The sequence below is a fragment of the Artibeus jamaicensis genome, unplaced genomic scaffold (assembly GCF_021234435.1).
Source record: "Artibeus jamaicensis isolate MK-2021 breed Jamaican fruit bat unplaced genomic scaffold, CSHL_Jam_final contig_387, whole genome shotgun sequence".
In the NCBI taxonomy this organism is placed as follows: domain Eukaryota; kingdom Metazoa; phylum Chordata; class Mammalia; order Chiroptera; family Phyllostomidae; genus Artibeus; species Artibeus jamaicensis.
In genome coordinates, this window is record NW_026521812.1 from 8,610,379 (window position 1) to 8,629,319 (window position 18,941).

The 18,941-nt window shown below is 40.9% G+C and overlaps 1 protein-coding gene across 1 annotated transcript in view; it reads left to right on the plus strand.

Moving 5' to 3' along the window:
- Positions 1-580: 580 nt before the first annotated feature.
- SOGA3 (SOGA family member 3) overlaps positions 581-18,941 on the plus strand; it is a 36,170-nt gene continuing 17,809 nt past the window's right edge. Inside the window, exons 1-3 of the mRNA XM_037139584.2 lie at positions 581-1,678; positions 2,107-2,331; positions 4,092-4,250. Coding sequence (XP_036995479.2) covers positions 581-1,678; positions 2,107-2,331; positions 4,092-4,250 — 1,482 coding nt within the window. The remainder of the gene's footprint in view (positions 1,679-2,106; positions 2,332-4,091; positions 4,251-18,941) is intronic.

The following is an 18,941-nucleotide window of genomic DNA, read 5'->3' on the forward strand; positions in this document are numbered from 1 at the left end:
TTTCTGTAACTGACACTGAGAATATTAAATAAGACTCTCTCCACTAAACTATGCTTTAAATTCCAGATTTGAGGTGAGAAAAACCATAGTTGAAAAATCAAGGTATTGACAACTATAGCATATGATTATCTCCTTTTTCCTCTGATGCTTCTTCTTGACTTTACCCTTTTTTTTTTTTAACCTTCCCTCCACTAAATTCTTTTCTGACTCAGTGTCTCATATGTCTCATCCTTCAGAATGTTAGGTTCAGCTACTTTCACTCGTCATTTTATTGAGGTGGGGTGGGTTGGAGAGAGCGCCTCCCCCGGCAAAAGGAGAATTGACAGTTCCGCATCTTCCTCCAGTCAAGGCTTCTATTAAGCGCCTTCCAAATCTCATCATTTTCTAGGGTTTTTCTTGCATAACAAAATTCACCCTTTGCTCTGTAATATGCAGACATGCTGTATGTTTTTGTTGTTGTTTTGTTTATTTCTGTTCCAGATTGAAAAAGAAGTTTGGTGGCAGTGAGGAGGAAAGAGAATGATCTGGTAATGGACCATTCTAAATCGCATCTGGTAGATCAGATCCTTCCTAGACAGGCATGAGTCAGCCACCGACCGGGGGCGCTGCCCCTGCCACAGCCTCAGCTCCTGGCGCCACCGCTGCCACTGAGGCTCGTTTGCACCCGGAGGGCAGCAGCAGAAAGCAGCAGCGTGCTCAATCACCAGCCAGACTGAGGGACAATTCTGTCCGACAGACAACCACGGCCACCCGGTCCCCAGTGGGGGCAGGCACTAAACTCAATTCTGTCCGGCAGCAGCAGTTGCAGCAGCAGCAACAGCAGCAGCAGCAAGGCAACAAGACCGGGGGCCGCGGGGTGACTCCGGCCGCCACCCGAGGAAGCGCGGGCGGGGCGGAGAAAGCGGCGCCGCCCGCTGCCAAAGGGGCCGTGTCGGGAGCTGTCCAGCCCGCGGCCGGTGCTGAAGCGGCCCCCGTGGCGACCCTGGCTCCGGTGGTGGGCAGGAGGCCTGGCCCGACAGAGGAGCAGCCCCGGGAGCTACAGCCAGTGTCCTCTAAACTCGGGGAACCCCCTCCACTCGGGGAAGGAGGAGGAGGGGTTGGGGAAGGAGGAGGAGCCGGCGGCGGCTCCGGGGAAAGGGAGGGGGGCGTTCCGCCGCCGCCCAGGGGCTGGAGAGGGAAAAGCGGGCGCGCTCCGCACAGAGGCGGCGGCGGTGGGGAGGGGGCCTCCCCTTCGCCGTCCTCCTCCGCGGTCAGAACCCCGGGCCCCAGCGCTAGGAACTCCGGAAGTGGCGTTGTGGGGGGCAGCAGCAGTGGGGGAGGGAGCTACTGGAAGGAAGGATGTCTGCAGTCTGAGCTCATCCAGTTCCACCTCAAGAAAGAGCGGGCGGCAGCTGCGGCGGCCGCGGCTCACGCACACACTAAGAACGGCGGCGGCGGCAGCCGCAGCTCCCCGGTCTCTGGCGCCCCCGCCATTGGCGAATCTCTTGCAGTCCCTTCCTCCTCCCCGATGGCGGCGGCAGCGGAGGGTCCCCCGCAGAGCGCAGAGGGCGGCGCGGGCGGTGGGGGCATGCAGGCGGCGGCGCCCCCTTCCTCGCAGCCGCACCCGCAGCAGCTCCAGGAGCAAGAAGAAATGCAGGAGGAGATGGAGAAGCTTCGAGAGGAAAACGAGACTCTCAAGGTGAGGAGGGTGCGGGGGACTCGGGAGGGGGAGGGGCAGTTTGGGCCTCGTAGGACTAGGGCGTGTCTCGGCCGTGAGAGGCTGCTAACCTGTTAGGGAGCCTTGCAGGGGGAGGAGAACAGGAAATGAGGGGAGGGGGTCCCTAGGCCTTTTCCGCCTTTAAAACAGCCCGAGATTGGTAGCGTTAGGTTTTCATGTAAATCTAAATCTGGACCCTCCTTTTTCTATCGTGGTTTGCTCCACGTTTTCATAGAAAGAGCTAGATAGAGCAGGAGCGCCAAAGAAAGCCTAAGGAGGGCCCGTTTTTTCCCATTTTCTCCGTGTCACGCCTGTCCCCTGGAGGATTTGGAGTTGAGATGGGGTGCGCACGGTGTATGGCAGAAGGGTGGGGGGCGCGGCTGATTTTGCCCCTCGGCCTGTCACCCCAGAACGAGATTGACGAGCTAAGGACCGAGATGGACGAGATGAGGGACACTTTCTTCGAGGAAGATGCCTGTCAACTGCAGGAAATGCGCCACGAGTTGGAGAGAGCCAACAAAAACTGCCGGATCCTGCAGTACCGCCTCCGCAAAGCCGAGCGCAAAAGGCTCCGCTACGCGCAGACGGGCGAAATCGACGGGGAGCTTCTGCGCAGCCTGGAGCAGGACCTCAAGGTCTGCGGCACCGCTGGGGCCGGGGGGCGCGGCATGGGAGGCAGGTGGGGCTGGGGTCAGGGCTCTTTGCTCTGGGCCAGGGATGACGGCCAAAGAGCTTTAGGGACACGGAGTTTCGCAGCTCTGACCACAGATGTCAGTCCTGGAAGGAGGGGAAGGGCAGGCAGGTGGATCTGTAGAGTGAGTGTGTCAGCCAGCTCTGTAGGCCCTCCCGGGAGTGACGGTGGCTCTAAGGGAAGGAGTGGGAATAGGGCGCCTCCCTTCCTGGTGCAATCAAGGGTGTGGCAGAGCACAGGCTCTGGCCATAGTCTGACCTCTAGAATCCACCTGGTCTTCCAAGTGAAGGTCAGGTAGAATCAGGCACTCCAGAGCACTGCCACGAAGACTCCTCCAGCACAGTGGAAGCCCTGAATAGGAACAGCACCGGGAAGGTAGAAGTTCAGGTTTCTCCCTACAAGACCCCACCCCCTATCTTACAGGAGCCCTTCGTGGTTGAGCTTACCACTTCTGTAACTCCCAGACAGGAAAACTATCCAACTTAAGACCCCTTTTGGAAGTACAGGGAGAGTGAAACACTTCACGGTCTCTTTGTTTAATGCGAAGTTAGTTCTTCAGAATCCCCCAGTGGAGAAATTTCAACTTTGACGTGCATTTTTAAGCAGGTGGGGTCTGTCTGTTTAATTCAGTTCGACTGTAAGTCAGGTGTTGTCTTCATGGCCTTGGACGACCAAAAACATATATAATTTTAATTGCATCTAACTTCAAGGTAGAAAAATCAAATGTAATTATCCTATATTTATTTTAAAGGAAGCAATGAGAAAACGTGTTATGAAAAGTGATGTATTATTATTTTTCTTCCTTTTTAAAACCTTTGTGTAGCACTTACTAAGCACTGGGCATTGTGGCAAGCATTGTTAGATATATTATTTTCTCATATATTTCTCAAGGGAAAAAAAACATATAAAATAGGGATCATTAACAGCATCATTTAACAGGTGCTTAAACTGAACCTTTTACTGGAGTTAGGTGCCCAGCCTCCACCCAGCCCTGTAACTTAGCTAGTAGTTAGCCAGGCTAGCTCCCCACCCAGTCTGAAAAACACAGCCTGTGTCTTGAGCCACTACACAAGACTGGGCTACTTTTCCAAACCCTAAAATTTCCAGGATAATCTCAGAACAAGGGACAGAAATGCACAGTTATTTTATTATTATTGTCTTTAAACTTAACCTCAAGGACTAAAGTGGTTCCTAAAACAAAGTACCTGGAAGCCCAGGATAAAAATTCATGCCCCACGCCCCACTTGTCAAAACTTTGTTTTCTGGTCTTTAAAATGGGTGGTAATAGAAATGTCTACCTCATAGAATTAGAGAAGATAGGTGAAATTTCTCTACGCATGATAAAGCACAATTGAACATTTATTACCATAGCATAGTGTAGAGGTTAAGGGAACAGGGTTGAGAGCCAGGCTACTTGGCCACGTGTCAGCTCTGTGACCTTGAGTGTATTACTTCACGTCTTTGACACTCAGTTTTTCCATCTATAAAATAAGAATAATGATCATACCTATTTCATGGGATTGTTGTGAGGGTTAAATGGTTTAGGTATGTCAACAGTTTATATGTAGAACATTGGGAATGATGCCTGCATATCATAAATACTATGTAAGTGTTGGCTTTTAATACTTTTAATGTGAATGTAACTGTAGCTGACATGTTTTGTTGCCTTTAACTATATTTTATCGTTACAAACATTTTATTTAGGTTGCAAAGGATGTATCTGTGAGACTTCACCATGAATTAGAAAATGTGGAAGAAAAGAGAACAACAACAGAAGATGAAAATGAGAAACTGAGGCAGCAGCTTATAGAAGTTGAGATTGCAAAGCAGGCTTTACAGAATGAATTGGAAAAAATGAAGGAGGTTAGTATTCGAGTATCTCATGGTGTGCTGATGATTTCTGTTTCTTCGGAAAAGAATTCCAAGGACTAACATGAATGTTAAAATAATTTTATTTTTTCTTGATTTTAAGACAGTTTGTTGTTCTCATCTAATATAGTAACAGATTAGATGAGTTTGGTCTAAAAAATGAGAGTTTGACTTCAGCCCTACCTCTAATTGGGCATATATGAGCCATGAATAATGTTTCAACCTGTGTACTCTAAATGCATAAAAATAAATTAAGTCCACATACCAAACGCAAAGGGAGTCAAGCGTATGAAGGAATAAGCCTTCCTCCGTTTAAACAGAGAGGAAGAACTAGTTCTGTGATGTTAATAATGAGTTCATAGAACCACGGACTTTTAGGATGAAAAAGGTCATAAAGTCCACCTAATACAATTTAATTGTTGCCCAAATCCTTCTTAGAATAAAGCCTCTAAATGGTCTAGTGCTTAGAATGTCACCAGTGACTAACCCTTCAAAGCTGTTCTGCAGCAGCAAGTTCTATCACAGCATGCCTCTTCTTAAAGGTTTTCTTTGTTCTGGGTTGAAACGTATTTAAATGCAGCTTTGACTAAGTTATCTTAGTTCTACCCTTTAGGGTAGAAGAGTCAAAATTCTCTACTCTATCAGCTATTTCAAGATTCCTACCACGTTTCCCCAAATCTTCTTAACAAAAGCAGTGTCGGAGAAAATAATTGGAAGTGAAAAGAAACAGAAAGGGTTTATCAAGAAACAATTAGCTTTGTGATAAGAACTTGAATTAAAATAATAAAATAACATTTTTTTAGAACTACCTAAGAGTATTTAGGTACAACTTGTGAAAACCATTGAGAATTACTAAATTACGTAAGTGGTCCTCTGAACATTTTCTCTGCTTAAATATGCAGAGTTGAAATGAAAATCTTAATCTTCCCATGGACTAATTTAGATATTGCAGTTTTCCATTTGCTGTGCTTATTTCAAAATGGTGTAACATTGTATCGAGTATGTACCAGTGAAATTACCAATAGTCTGATTAAGAATATGTGTCAAGAATTGTAATAACTGTTTCAGAGGGGTAAACTCTTTTGTGATCTAAGTTTCTGCTTATTATGTCAAGTTGACTTGCAGTAGATTTAACATGACATTTTAATAATAAGTAATTAGTGACTAATACCCAAGGGAGGCCGTAGGCTACAGTAGAAAATCTCAGAGACTGGGAGCCATGTGACCATCTCTTCCGGTAACTAACTGGTGACTCAAAGTCCTCTGACATCTACTTGCTTCTGTTTATTCAGTTGTAAAATGTTGTTTTCGAGGATTTTCAGCATCTCCTGTGGCGATAATAGATGTTATTGTGAAATCCAGGACATTACCATTAAAAAGAAGCATAGATTTTCTAAAAAATCTAAAGTTAAGAGATCAAATGTGAAACTGAATAGACATAAGTATGTGTTTTTTCAACAGTAGCATACAGTTAAAATTTGTCAAAAATTGAAAACTTAATTTCCAGGCAAATAATAAAGTGGGTGGCTAGGGTTGCTACAATGAAGTATCACAAACTGGGCAGCTTAAACAATCGAAATCTTATTTCCTCACAGTTCTGGTGTCAAGAAGTCCAGAATCAAGGTTATTGATGGGTTGACCCCTTCTATGAGGGCTATGAAGGGAAGTCCAAGTCCAAGTCTTGTTAGATTACTGTCTTCACATCCACATGGCATCCTCCCTGTACCTGTCAGTGTCCAAATTTCTCCTTCTTATAAGGACACCAATCATATTAGGTTAGAGCCCACTCTGATGACCTCATTGTAGCTTGATTGCCTCAGCAAAGACCATATCTTCAAAGAAGGTCACATTCTCAGGTACTTGGGATTAGGACTTCAAAATACAAATTGTGGGGACACAATTCAACCCTACAACAGTAACTATCAAATACCAGCTTATGGGCAAGCAAAGAGAAAGTTCATTGTCAATTCCACTGAGCTTCATTCCATGTTCATACCAAACTTGCCTTCTCTCGTGTTCTTTGTGTATACAATTAAAACTATTCAAGTCAAAGCAAACTTCATTTGTTTACCAAGGGTAAAAGAGAAACGCCTCATGATTCGGTACCGTGTAAATGTTTTTCAGGTTGGTTACTAGAACCCTGGATATAAGAATAGCATTAGGACTTTCTGATTTTCATTGTATGTCTGGAAAAGAGGAAAATATTTATAAACTGGCTGTCCACTAGTTATGGGACTGTCTGTCCCATTTTCAGATGGGCTGCTCCCATCTTAAAATTGAAAATCATCTAGCTACTGGAAAGAAGGTCTGGAACCTGGGAGTATCCTCGGGAGAGTCATTGTAAAGATGCGCTACTTTGATTCTTTTCCTCTCACACTTCCCTATGACAGTTTTCTCCTTCAGAGTTCTAACTCTGAATTGGGAAGACACTCTTGCAGCACCAAGTAGTGTGGGTGTGTATGTTCACGCCAGAGAAGCAATTTGCACTCTTCTTGGAATTATAAAAGCAAAATTCAAATCCCTGGTTAGAGACGACAACAGTAAAAGTACAAGGAGTTTAGGAACAGGTATGCAGTATACCTTCTTCTAAGGGAACCTTTTATTTAAAAAATGGCCTCTGAAATAACATGTACAGCTTGGGAATATAGGAGTGCAGACATAGAACTAGAGAGGAAGGGCAAGAGAGTGGAAGATAAAGATTTGAGGGGTTCTAAATGTAATATAGGGGAAATGAAAAATATGCTGGTAAGAAAGTTCCATAATCATTCATATAAGGTTGACCGTTATAGTGTTCAGAAAAATCAGAAATAGAAAAAGTAGCTTAAAAGTATGCTTAGAAATCAGAAATGTTTCATTTACATAACGTTTTTTGGTAATGGTGCTTTTGTTGCCCTCCGAGAGCATAAATACTAAAACTGAGCTACAGTGGTATCTGGCTCATTTTGTAAGGTAGGAGCTGTGAGTTTGAAGACTGACTTGTCCCTGTATAATTGCAACAGCTTCAGTCAACCATCTGCTTCGCTGGTTGTAAAATAAAAACATTCATGTCCTTGGTGAGTGCTAACCACACAACTGTCATCCCTCTGTGTCATTCTACCAGTGGAGAAAATAGAACCAGGCCAAGCTTTCAGTTATGAAAAGAAGACACTAGTTATGGAGTAAAATCATAAAATTTGAAATAGAAAATACTGGAGAGAAATAACCCTCCAACTCCCAGATTTTAGTTTCTTGTCTGCAGTCCTGTAGATGTTGAACAGCACAACGGGGACCAGTAGCCCATCTGTTGGAGTTTGGGAACCATTTGCCAAAGGTTTAACTGGCTTCAAGGGTGTTGACCAATTGCTCTCAGGGCTGGTGGCTGTACAAAGTTCTATGCACCTGCTCACATCCATCTGCTTATCTTCTTCCTCTGAGAGGATGAATTAAGCACTTGGGGGTAAGAAAAGTTGAGTTAGAGGCAGGATGGAGACAATTAGTTAAGTTTACTATAGTGTGTTGCTTGTATTGAAGTAACTGATGTTCTGCCAATAGCAAACAAGAGGGAGCTCTTTGGATGCTGCTTTGGAATCGTAACAGCATTCTCACTCTGATTATAAAACACTGATCACTACTAGCAGTATGTTTTCTTGCAGTAGAAGAAATGCCTTTACTTTTATGTAACCTGGGGAAAATGATGGTCTATCATCCAGCATTAAAAAAATTATATAGAAAATTATCTGATGGAAACTACGACCATCACTTTGAATTCGAGGACAGGTTAATGCACAAAGAGCATAAAGTGAGGGTCTGTGAAGGGTGAGTCTTTGCTTTGTTTAATTAAGGGTTCATGCTCTTCATGAAGTCCTGCTGCTGTAGGAAAACCTTTGTTTTCAGAGCTTTGGAACTCTTGGGTTCTTCAGGAGGGAGGGTCTTCTCACATCCCCTTTAAGGTCTGGTGCTTGCAGAAATGTCAATAACACGTATTTGAGCAGATGAATAACCAACAGAGGACCTTTGAAAATAGAGAGTCGAGTAACTCAGATGTTGCTAATTGTTTATTAGGTCTCTTGCATTTCGGAATCTGCACTCTGTATCATCTCAGCCCCCTCTGGCCTGGCCCACAAAAGTCTTAAAAGAAAAAGAGTCTCTTAACTTTCCTGGTCTTTGCTCCAGAGGGGTCTTAACTGGCCTACTACAATAGCACCAAATATCTCGGGGCTTTTATTTTCTGTGAATTTGGTTAATATCTTCTATCTGTCACAATGAACTTTCATTCTAGAACTGAAAAATAATGAATGCTCTACATTTCTGTCTCTGGGGTTTTGGGTCTTGGAGGGCCTCTGCTGTAGAGAGTATATCTGTACCCAGACTTCCTTTGTAGACAGAACACAGACAAATGCTTGCGCTGTATGATTATAATTACCTATTTATTTTCATACATAAAATAAAGAACTGATTGTAACTATACTTTCTTTTGACAGCACATGTTGGTCTAAGTTATATAGTGCAAAGGAGAAGTGCTGAGGGATGAATTAGCAAAAGAAGCAGCCCAAGAGACAGTTCTAATGAGCAACATTTTTGGTGTTTTAAGTATTTCCCCTTAGTTGTGGTAGTTTCCTTATAGTTTGAAAAAAATGAAACAGTCATTGACACTTTTAAATGAAATTGCCATAAATATTTTTAAAAGCATCCAACACTATTACTTGCAGTCATGTCATCTCAGACAGGGGTCCCAGGTTCTGGGTCTGTTAGGAACCAGGCCACACAGCAGGAGATAAGCTTGAAATGAATGGGCTTGAATCATCCTGAAATCATCCCCCTCCAGCCCCGTCTGTGGAAAAATTGTCTTCCACGAAACCGGTTCCTGGTGCCAAGACGGTTGGGGACTGTTGTTCTCAGAGACAGTAGTTTCCTAAATAACACAGGCAAGAAAATGGAAATTAAAAACAAGGAATAGTGTGCCCGGTAAGCACAGACAGGCTTGTCTTTGAGGAGGTCACCACATATTTTTAAAGATGCACTTATTTAAGAATTATAAATGTTGCGACTGCATATGTAATTAGATGCACTGTGAAGTGATTCCCAAGACTCAGTCTTGGGTAAGTGGCTCTCTTACTGATATGCTGAGTCCCCAGAAAAAGCAAAGGACAATAAATAGTACATAGATCAGAAGAACCCTGTTGGTGGATTGTTTTTTGAAGCATATTGAACTTTTATTATAAACTTTAAATTTCTGCATTTTTTACATAAAAATGTCAACATAGCTCACCCTACATAAGTGATTAGATCCCAGTTCCCTTTTGAGCAGGAGTTTGGAACTTTTTGAAACAGCGAGACACTGTAAAACTAAAGATTTTGCCTGGTTAAGCAAGTCCTATTGAGTTACACTTTCCAGTTGAAATATCCATTGATTTTAATGTTTGCAAACATCATGGGCTTTGTAAAAATTATCTAACCAGTGTATGCTGAAATGTTGGTTGAATTTGCTGAGAAACCGTATTCATGGGAGTTAAGTTTCCAGCCCTGGGTTCTCTCGGTTTAACTGAGGGTCTAGAGCTCTAGGCTGAACACATGCACAGCTTACCTGTGTTTAAATTTCTGCACGGAAATACGTCACTTAAAGAGTTGTAGACATCTTTTACTTCTCTATCCAACCTATCTTAAAAAGGGATGTAAAATGGTTCACAATAAATCATAAACATTGAGATAATGGTTTAAAAATTAGGTCAAGTAAGAATTCTAGGAAGGTGAAGGCAATCTTAATCCAAGGAATATGCATTATTATGAATAGCCCCGAGTTTAGTAGCAATCAAGGCAGGGAGAGAGATATTGAATAAAAGAAAGCCTTTCCTAGCTGTGACCAGATATAAGGACGCCTCTGAGCTTCATTGAGGCGTCCTGAACAACCATGAAGAAAATCAATTTATAGTACAGCAAAACGTTGACAATTATATGAACAGACTCTATTACGTGGCAACCAAGGGATGGTTGAGCCTCTAAACATTGTCAGTTCTTATCTATGTAATCAAAATATTAGGAATTAAAATTTTTGCAGAATGTTAAAAACTAAGGTATTTTGTCAGGAGTGTGAATTTGCGTGTGGTTTCTTGGAATGGGCATGTGTCGTGGAGTCTGGAAATGGGCTTTGAAGACTCAGTGCTCATTCCCTGTGACATTGAGGAAGTAACTTTAAATTTATTGCCCTTGGTTTCTTTGTTCATAAATGTGATAGTTAAACTGAGTGATCTCTGAGGCTCTCGTAAAAATGTCATTTTTTGTTTCCTTTGTCAGTTACTATCTCTGTACTCCCTAAAAGTTTTATTCAAAGCCAGGTATGCCATTCCATTTCATTATTACTATTTTATCACTGCAGGTATTTTTTAGCTTCTTCAATCGACAGATATTTAGTGAACAGTAATTCATTACCTGTTGCAGTATGGCCATAGATGCCACAGAGGATGCACAGAGAGAGGCAGCAGAACGCTGAATTAAAGTGAGTTTGCATTCGCTGAGGACACTGCTGAACGGTTTCGAATCACAGAAGCTAAGACCTGCAGTGCTTCTGGTTGTTGCTACTGCTCAGCCTTCAGGGCCTGGCTCAGAGAAAAAATCGGGACTGAAGACTCAGTGTGCTGGGCTGAGGACAGGTGGAGCTTCTGAATAATCCGAGCCACACTTCAGATGTAGCCTTAGCATCCCACCCCAGGAAGCCACAAAAGACCTCATGGTAACCAAATAAGTCATCTTCTTTTCCAATTATAAATAAAGCAGATTATGGAATGATGGCACCTAGACATTCTGACATGTGCAGAAAGTGTCTGAAGTGATCCATATAATTCTTTGGGGTGAATTCCACCCCTGGATGGCTGACTGCCAGACTCTCACCATGGGGGGAGGTGTGGCACCTGAGTTAATGATTGCTGGTTATCCGTTAAACATCTGAAAAGTTGTATTTTTTTTATTTATTTTCATCCTCCAGTCACTTCTCTGATGTTTTGTTAAGGTGAAAGGCTTTACAAGAGCACAGGAATCTCTTAGGGGTTACTTGTCCTTGCAAATTACTTGTTAATTGCTACCCTTTTGTGTGTAAGACAGACAAAAGCCCCCAATTACCAACCCATTGATAGTTTCTTCCTGAAGAGACTCTGAGGATGGCACTGGGATGGTGCCTGTAGGCTTCGGGGCAGTAATGAACTATTCTCTACCACTCCCCCTCCCCTGGCCACCCTCAGCTGCCTGAGAAGGTCCTTGCCCTCAGCAGTGGCGGAAAATAGCTTTGGCCCTCTTTCTCAGCTTTTTCCTTGAGGCCAAATCCCCAAAACTTTGATCTGACTTTATTTTAGCCAACTTTTAAAGCAAATATTTATTGAGTGTGTGTGTGTTTGTACAGTATATATAAAGGATGAACAGTAAATGTCAGCCTGAGAAAAGTATTTGACTTCACATTAACTTTTTTGCTAGAACAGACAGCCTTGTACAGGTTGTATTTTGACGGCAGTTACACTCAAGCATCTCTGCACCGAGTACTTTGATACACATTACCTCAGGAGAGTAAGCTCCATGAGGACAGGGCCATACCTGTGTGATCACTGTGGCACTCTCAACATCCAGTTCTGTGCCGGGGACACAGTAATTAGACTACATTCTTCTGTAATACTGTAACAACTGCTATTTCATATTTCATTTGCACACACTCCCCTGCCCTTCTGCACTGAAGTCCCTGCGAGTAAGGACTGAGTCTGTCTTATTCATCACTGTGTCCACAACAACCATAGGTTGTTGACCCAAAGCTGATAAACAGCAAATAATTTTGGATAAGAGAATGAGTGGAAATTAAGATAGGAATTTCAGGCCGTCTTTTACAGAGAACAAGAAACGTGACTCAGCACCAGGCCTCTTTCCATGCTGCTTTAGTGCAGTACAGACAAAATGAGAAGGAAGCTGATGTGGAATTCGCCCTGCTTCTGGATTAGAGGTCTCCTGAGACTTTGCTCCCTCCTCCATCCTCCACCTTGCTTCTCTCAAACCCTAGTTATTCACCAGAAGCGACGAAGTCTTCCCTGCATCAAGCTCTTACAGGCTTTTTGGGAAGGGAAGTGAAGATAGGAATTCAAGAACAAGAGGACAATTCTGCCACCCCAGTACCCAGTCTGCAGTTTAATTTCTGTGTGCTTTGCTGAGAAAATGTGAAATGCATATTTAGACAACAAGAGAAGCCTGCAGATGCTGTCACTCCCAAAGGCTATTCAACTAAATCTGTTTTAAATCTTCAGTGTTTGGGATAGTCCATGCAGCAGTTAATTTGGCTGAAGAGATATGGAAAATTACCCCAGGGCTGCAGTTGCTTGATAACCATGTGCTAAGTAAGTGCTAATTAGAAGCCAGGCACTGTGCCAGCTTCTTTATGTATAATTATTTTGTTAATAGCTTCATTTTAGAGATGAACATTGGAGGCTGGGAAAGGTTAATATCAGGAGTAACACGCTGGATCCACAACCATCTGTCTGCCTCCAAGCCCACAGTCTCCACTGACCAGTGCATCACAACCTCTTTACTGGGGCTGCCGCTTCCATGGCCACTTGAATCTTCCTCTTGACCCACAAGTGACCTTTCCTCTTTAGGGACCTTAGAGATCCTAGAATCTCCAAGTTCTGCACCTCTAGCACATGTACAGGGAATGCTCTGAGCAAGCAGTGCTAGAAGACCACCAAAGTGCCCAGAGGGAAAGACTATTTTATCTCACAGAGAGAGACTCTTTGGAAACAATGACAACAAAATACCTAGAAACATAGGGCTAGAGAAACCTGTTCAGGTCTGTTGATCGCGTCCCTATTCTTTACAGATTTAGAAACTCATGTTATCTCAGATAGGTCACTTAATAGCTGACTTTCTATTTAATCATCTTTTAGAGGAAAGTTATTCTTTTATCCAGTCTGTTTGCTAAGATAATACATGTGAAAGTGCTTTGTAAACTGTAAGGAACCATGTGGACATCCAATGTTGTTACCACAGCGCTGTGGAGGAGCTGATTAAAACTTCACTCCTAGGAAGAATTTTTAAGTCCGTGAGATTGAACTTTCATCTATATAGGACTCCAGTTCTTTTATACAGGCCTTTGAAACACTTTTGCTCTCTTTTCCCATGACACTCCCCTTTACATTTTCCACTGTAAATCCACTGTAACTTGTTCCCCTTTCCCTAGTCCCTCTTCCCTGAGGCATGTCCCTGGTTCTTATTGCTCCCCCAGCATCAGCATCGGCTCACATTTGCTCCCGTCTGGGGCTGGGGATGTGCGGACGCCGCAGCTGCACGCTCCGCCTTCGCTCTCATCGACCAGCTGGCAATTCCAATTTGTCTGGATAAATGTGTCTCTTCTGCCTTTGCTGCCCTGTAAATGTTCTTCTTAAACATTTTAGCAGAGAGAAGAAGACTAATGTATTCAAGCACAATATACTTTAGATTGTTTTGTACCTTTCATTGAGTCCACGCCTAAACTTGATGCTTCCTGATTTTAAGAACCGTGTTTCGATTTAATTCACACGCAGAGGCTGTTATACATGCCAGAACTATCAATAAAAGCTTGGGCAGCAGACGCGTTGTTGAGAAGATATGATTGCTGTCTTGTCTGAGGAGCTCATCTTTAGCTCCTTTGAAAACAAGGTGCTCGGTTCCTTTGTTCTCTAACATTGTGTTACATACGAGTAAATATAACATGCAATTTCACTGTATTTTAGGAAGTATTTTCCAAATTGAAAATTTATTTGTATCTTGAAGATTTTGGATTCTATTTTATTTTAATGGAAATACAGTCACTTATTTGATATCTCTGTTCAAATTCCATTTTTACATTTTAGGGTCAGTTTAACTGATTTTTATCCAGATGGTAAATGATATTCCAAGATGACATTTAAAGATGCCATTTAGTTTCTCTCCTGACATTTCCCACTTTATACTTATATGGTACACCTAATGGGATAATTTATATTCAGCATGATTGAACTCAAAAGCACTTCAGATAAAAAATTCAAACTATTTTACATTCATTTACTGGCTAGCTAAATGATTTCCAGTTCTTGTAGCCAATAAATCATATCGGTAAGTGGTTAATAAATTGAAGTACATTAATTTTTCCTTCACAAAGTAATGTTCTTACTATTGCATTGGCCAAGGACCCTGAATAATAGTAGAAATAATTAGAAAACACAATTGATTACTGTATTTAAGTGCACAGTGAGCTACTAATATGTTGGCATGTGATTGTATCTACTGCTTCTTGTCCATGGAGGAAGAGATTTTCATAAACGTTTCTCAACTGGTAGCCATCTGTGTGAATTTAGGGAAGTATTATTGTCTTTCAAGGATGAAATACAGCTATTGGATTCATTATTTAAAGGTGTGGCTATATTTAAATTAGAATATGTTCTGCAATGATTTGGAACATAGTTATCTTATTTTTAAGTCCACTAGTGTTGACTTTAAGTTTTTTTTGTTTTAATACATGTACAATTCTCAATTTTCCCAATTACTAAAATCAAGAATAAAACAAGGAATTATAAATTCTTTTGGTTAGTCCAATTCCTTGGATTACTTTCTGATCTTTGTTAATTTAATATGAAATGATAGACTAAGATTGTTAGTATTAAATTATTCATTGTTACAGTATATAGTTTCAACTTAAAGAATATGTTTTGCCTTATATGTAATTATATAGTCCTATAAACAATTCTATATATTTAAACATTTTCAATGTTGTCAGTGATTTTAAACACATTTTTGAGAACTCAATTTTAAATAACTTAATTGACTGAATAATGTTCTTGACTTTTTTTCAGGAAAAATTTGTATATATTTTTTGAGCCTTTGCCTTTTTGAAAATAACATTTGATTGACTTCACACAGGAATGGCAGAATAGAATTATTGAGTCAAACTTTTTCTTCTCACATTATACCTTTTTGTCCCATTAGCTTCTGGTATTTGTTTTGCAGTGGAGAAGTGTGAGATCAGTCTGACTTTGTATGCCAAACTATTTTCTCTTTATATATTTACGGGTATGTTCTTCACCCTTTGTATCATTCAGGGTCCTCCAGTAGGAAATAAAATTCACCCTAGATGGATTAAGTGGATAGGTTTACTCACAGTGATGTGGGCAGGATTAAGGGAACATACTCTTAAGTTGGGCTGGTGAGGCCTTCAGAGATTACCTCCACTCGGAAACCATCACCACCTCTAGAGAGAAAGACACTGCTGTGGTGATAGTGTTATAGGGGCCAGTGAAAGCTGGAATCTGGGAAGAAGGTACAGCCAGTAAGAGTTTTCACTTGGTGGGGTCTTAGCTGCTAAGATATGGTGTTGAAAAGTGAGGAAGCAAGGAGCAGAAATACCCTGAACTATCTTTTTTCCTATCCTTCACCCGATAGTATTCCACCATTGCCTTCTATTGGCCAAACCCAACTGGAAGACAGCTAGTAGGGGAAGGAGGCTGGGTCAGACAGTACGTAGGGATCAGCCCACTGAAGCACACAGGCAAGCAGAGAAGAATGCATTCGGATAGCTAAAGGAGAATAACCAGTTCAAAGATATTGCCAGGATGTGCGTAGGTGATGGTCTTTGTTCATATATGTCCAGAATACATGGATCCTTTATCCGAAAATTCATATTTATATATTAATTACCTCAGAGGAGCTTTCTTGTAGTATAGGATTGGTAATCACGCGCTCTATTTTTCTATCTAGGATTTTCTTTACTTTGTACTACTGAACTGCTGTTGTCTCATCCTTTAGCCCTCTTAACCTTTTCACCTGTGTCCTTAGACAATTTCTTCTTTGTTCTCAGAATCGTTGAATTAATTTTCTGTTATGTCAGCCATGCCCTTTAAAGACTCCAGTACAAAATTTAATTCTTGCATTGAATGTTGGTGTCCTTTGTGAGTTTTCTCATTTCCAACAGTCCCTTGTTCTTCAGAGCTTAGTTTCCTCTGTGTCTCACCAATTTTAGTTACTAGCAACCGCATTTACAATTTTATTGAGAATACAATATTTTTTAAAACTGCCTTTTGTTTTTCAGAGTCAATAATTTGTGGACATATATTTTTATTTTTTCCTTTCTCTTTCGCTGACTACTTCTTTTTATTGACCAAAACATTTTAAAACTTTATTGAAGTATAATTTATATAGCATAAATTCAATTGTTTTAAATGTACAACTTAATGGTTTCTAGTAAATATACTAGTAAATATTGTGTAATGTCCATAGTAAAACTTTAGAAGATTTCTATCATCTCAAAAATTTGTAGTCACCTTCTGTTCTCATCCCTAGCCCCAGCCCCAGCCAAGCACCTATTTTCTGAATCTATAGTTTTGTATTTCTGAATATTTCACACAATTATAATCATACAATATGTTTCCTTTTGCATTTGGCCTCTTTCAGTTTGCCAGTGTTTGATCATCCCAGCTGTACCACGTATCAGTACTTTACTCCTTTTTTGCTTTGAAATAATATTTGATTGTATGTATGTGCCACATTTTGTCTATTTATCAGTTGATGAGCATTGGATTTTTTATTTCTATGAATAATGCTCTTATGAACATGTTGTGTGTGAACACATTTTCATTTCTCTTTTTAAAAATTATTTATCTTTAGAAGGGAAGGGAAAGAGAGAGCGAGAGAAATATCAATGTATGGTTGCCTCTCATGTGTCCCCTGCTGGGAACTGGCCCCTGCTAGGAATTAGCCTGCAACCCAGGCATGTGCCCTGACTTGGAAACAAACCGCGATCTTTTGGTTCGCAGGTCCACGTTCAATCCACTGAGCTACACCAGCCGGGGCATTCATTTCTCTTGAGAAAAGAAATTCAATATCTAAGAGTAGGATTTATGGGTCATACAGTGAATTTATGTTTAACTTTTTAAAGAAACTGCCAAACTGTTTTCAAAAGTGGTTGCACTATTTTACATTCTCACCAGCAGTGGATAAGGGCTGCGACTTACTAACATCCTTGCCAACATTTGTTTTTTTAATTATAGTTATTCTATTGAGTATAAGCGGTATATCATTGTGGTAATTTGTTTTTCTGTAATATTGTTGAGTGTTTTTATGTGTCTGTTCTTCATCTACAGATTTTTGATGCATATCTATGCTTTTGTCCATTTTTAATTGGAGTATTTTTACTTGTTCTTGAATTCTAATTTAAGCTCAATGTAGTCTAGCCACAAATCTTATGAGATGTGTGATTTGCAATGTGTTCTTCTATGGTGTACCCTTTTTACAAACTTACTGGTGTCTTTGGATGTGCAAAATGTTTAATTTTGATAAAGTCCAACTTCTAAATATTTGTTCTTCATGTGCTTTTAATGTCACATCTAAGAACTCTCTGCACTCCACTCATCTAATACACTCCACTGTGGTTTTGTAAGAGTTTTCTGGTGGTAGGTCTTAATCTCTTTGCCTGCAATCTATTTTGCATTAATTTTTGTATATGGTGCGAGTTACGTGTTTAAATTCTTTTTTTGTCATATGGAGCTTCAATTAATCCCTGCAACATTTGCTGAAAAACTGTTCTTTCCCTATTGAAATGCCTTACTTAGTCCAATGAACTTTTATCTCCTTTTCTATTTTTCATTCTTTTTAGAAAACATTATCACTGATTGTCAAACTTTCTTTTAAATTCAGTGTTGACTCAGGATACCTACTGTAATTTTTTTTGTAGTCCCTCTTACTGCCCACTCTCAGATCCAAAGCTGTAGTAAAACTTGATATGCTTGACCCAGTTCCTGACCGCTACTGCCGCACTCAGACATACTGGGTATGAGGAAAATTTGATCTGATGTTATTGCTCTTTACCTACCTTAGGCATATGAAAAATAATAAACCCCACCATGGGTACTCCCAAGACTTTTCTGCCTATGTACCTACCCCAGAAGCCCTGGGTAAAGTAGGACTGTGTCTCATGATTTATTGCACTATAAACCATCTAGTTCCTGCTTGCTTCCTACTTGTATTGGAGTTTTAATAAGTGGAGAACTGCAATTGAAAATGGGCTAGGCCTCTTCTCCAGACACGTGATAAAGCAGTGTCTGTGTGATATTTATGCATGTATTGAAGAAAATGGGGTTAGAATGTAGATGTGTTGGATGCCTAATTTTATGATAACTTTACTGAGACATTTTACATATATAATTGACCCATTCCAACTGAACAATATTAGTGATTCTTTTTAGTGAATTTTCAGTGGTGTGCAACTATGATGAGAAATCAGTTGTAGAACACTTTGTTACCTAAACATAATCCCTCATGCCAATTTCCTGTTAAACCCTATTTCTTCCTTCCTTTGGGCTCCAGGCACCCACTAATCTACTCCCTGTATTTCTATTGATTTGCCTTTCCTAGACATTGTACATGATCATATAATAAGTGGTCTCATGCTTCTTTCACTTGGCATGTTTTTGAGGCTTTTCCATGTCATCTCATGTATTAGTAGTTATTTCTTTATTATTGTTGAATAATAGTCCATTCAATGGATACCACATTTTAACTATCCATTCATCAGACAGGCATTTGGGTTGTTTCTAGATTGGGACTATTATGAATAATGTTGCTAAGAATATTTTTATAAGTCCTTGTGTGAATATAAGTTTTATTTCATTTTATTTGGAGTACATTCTTAAGAGTGGAATTGCTGGGTCATAAGACAAATTTATGTTAAACAAT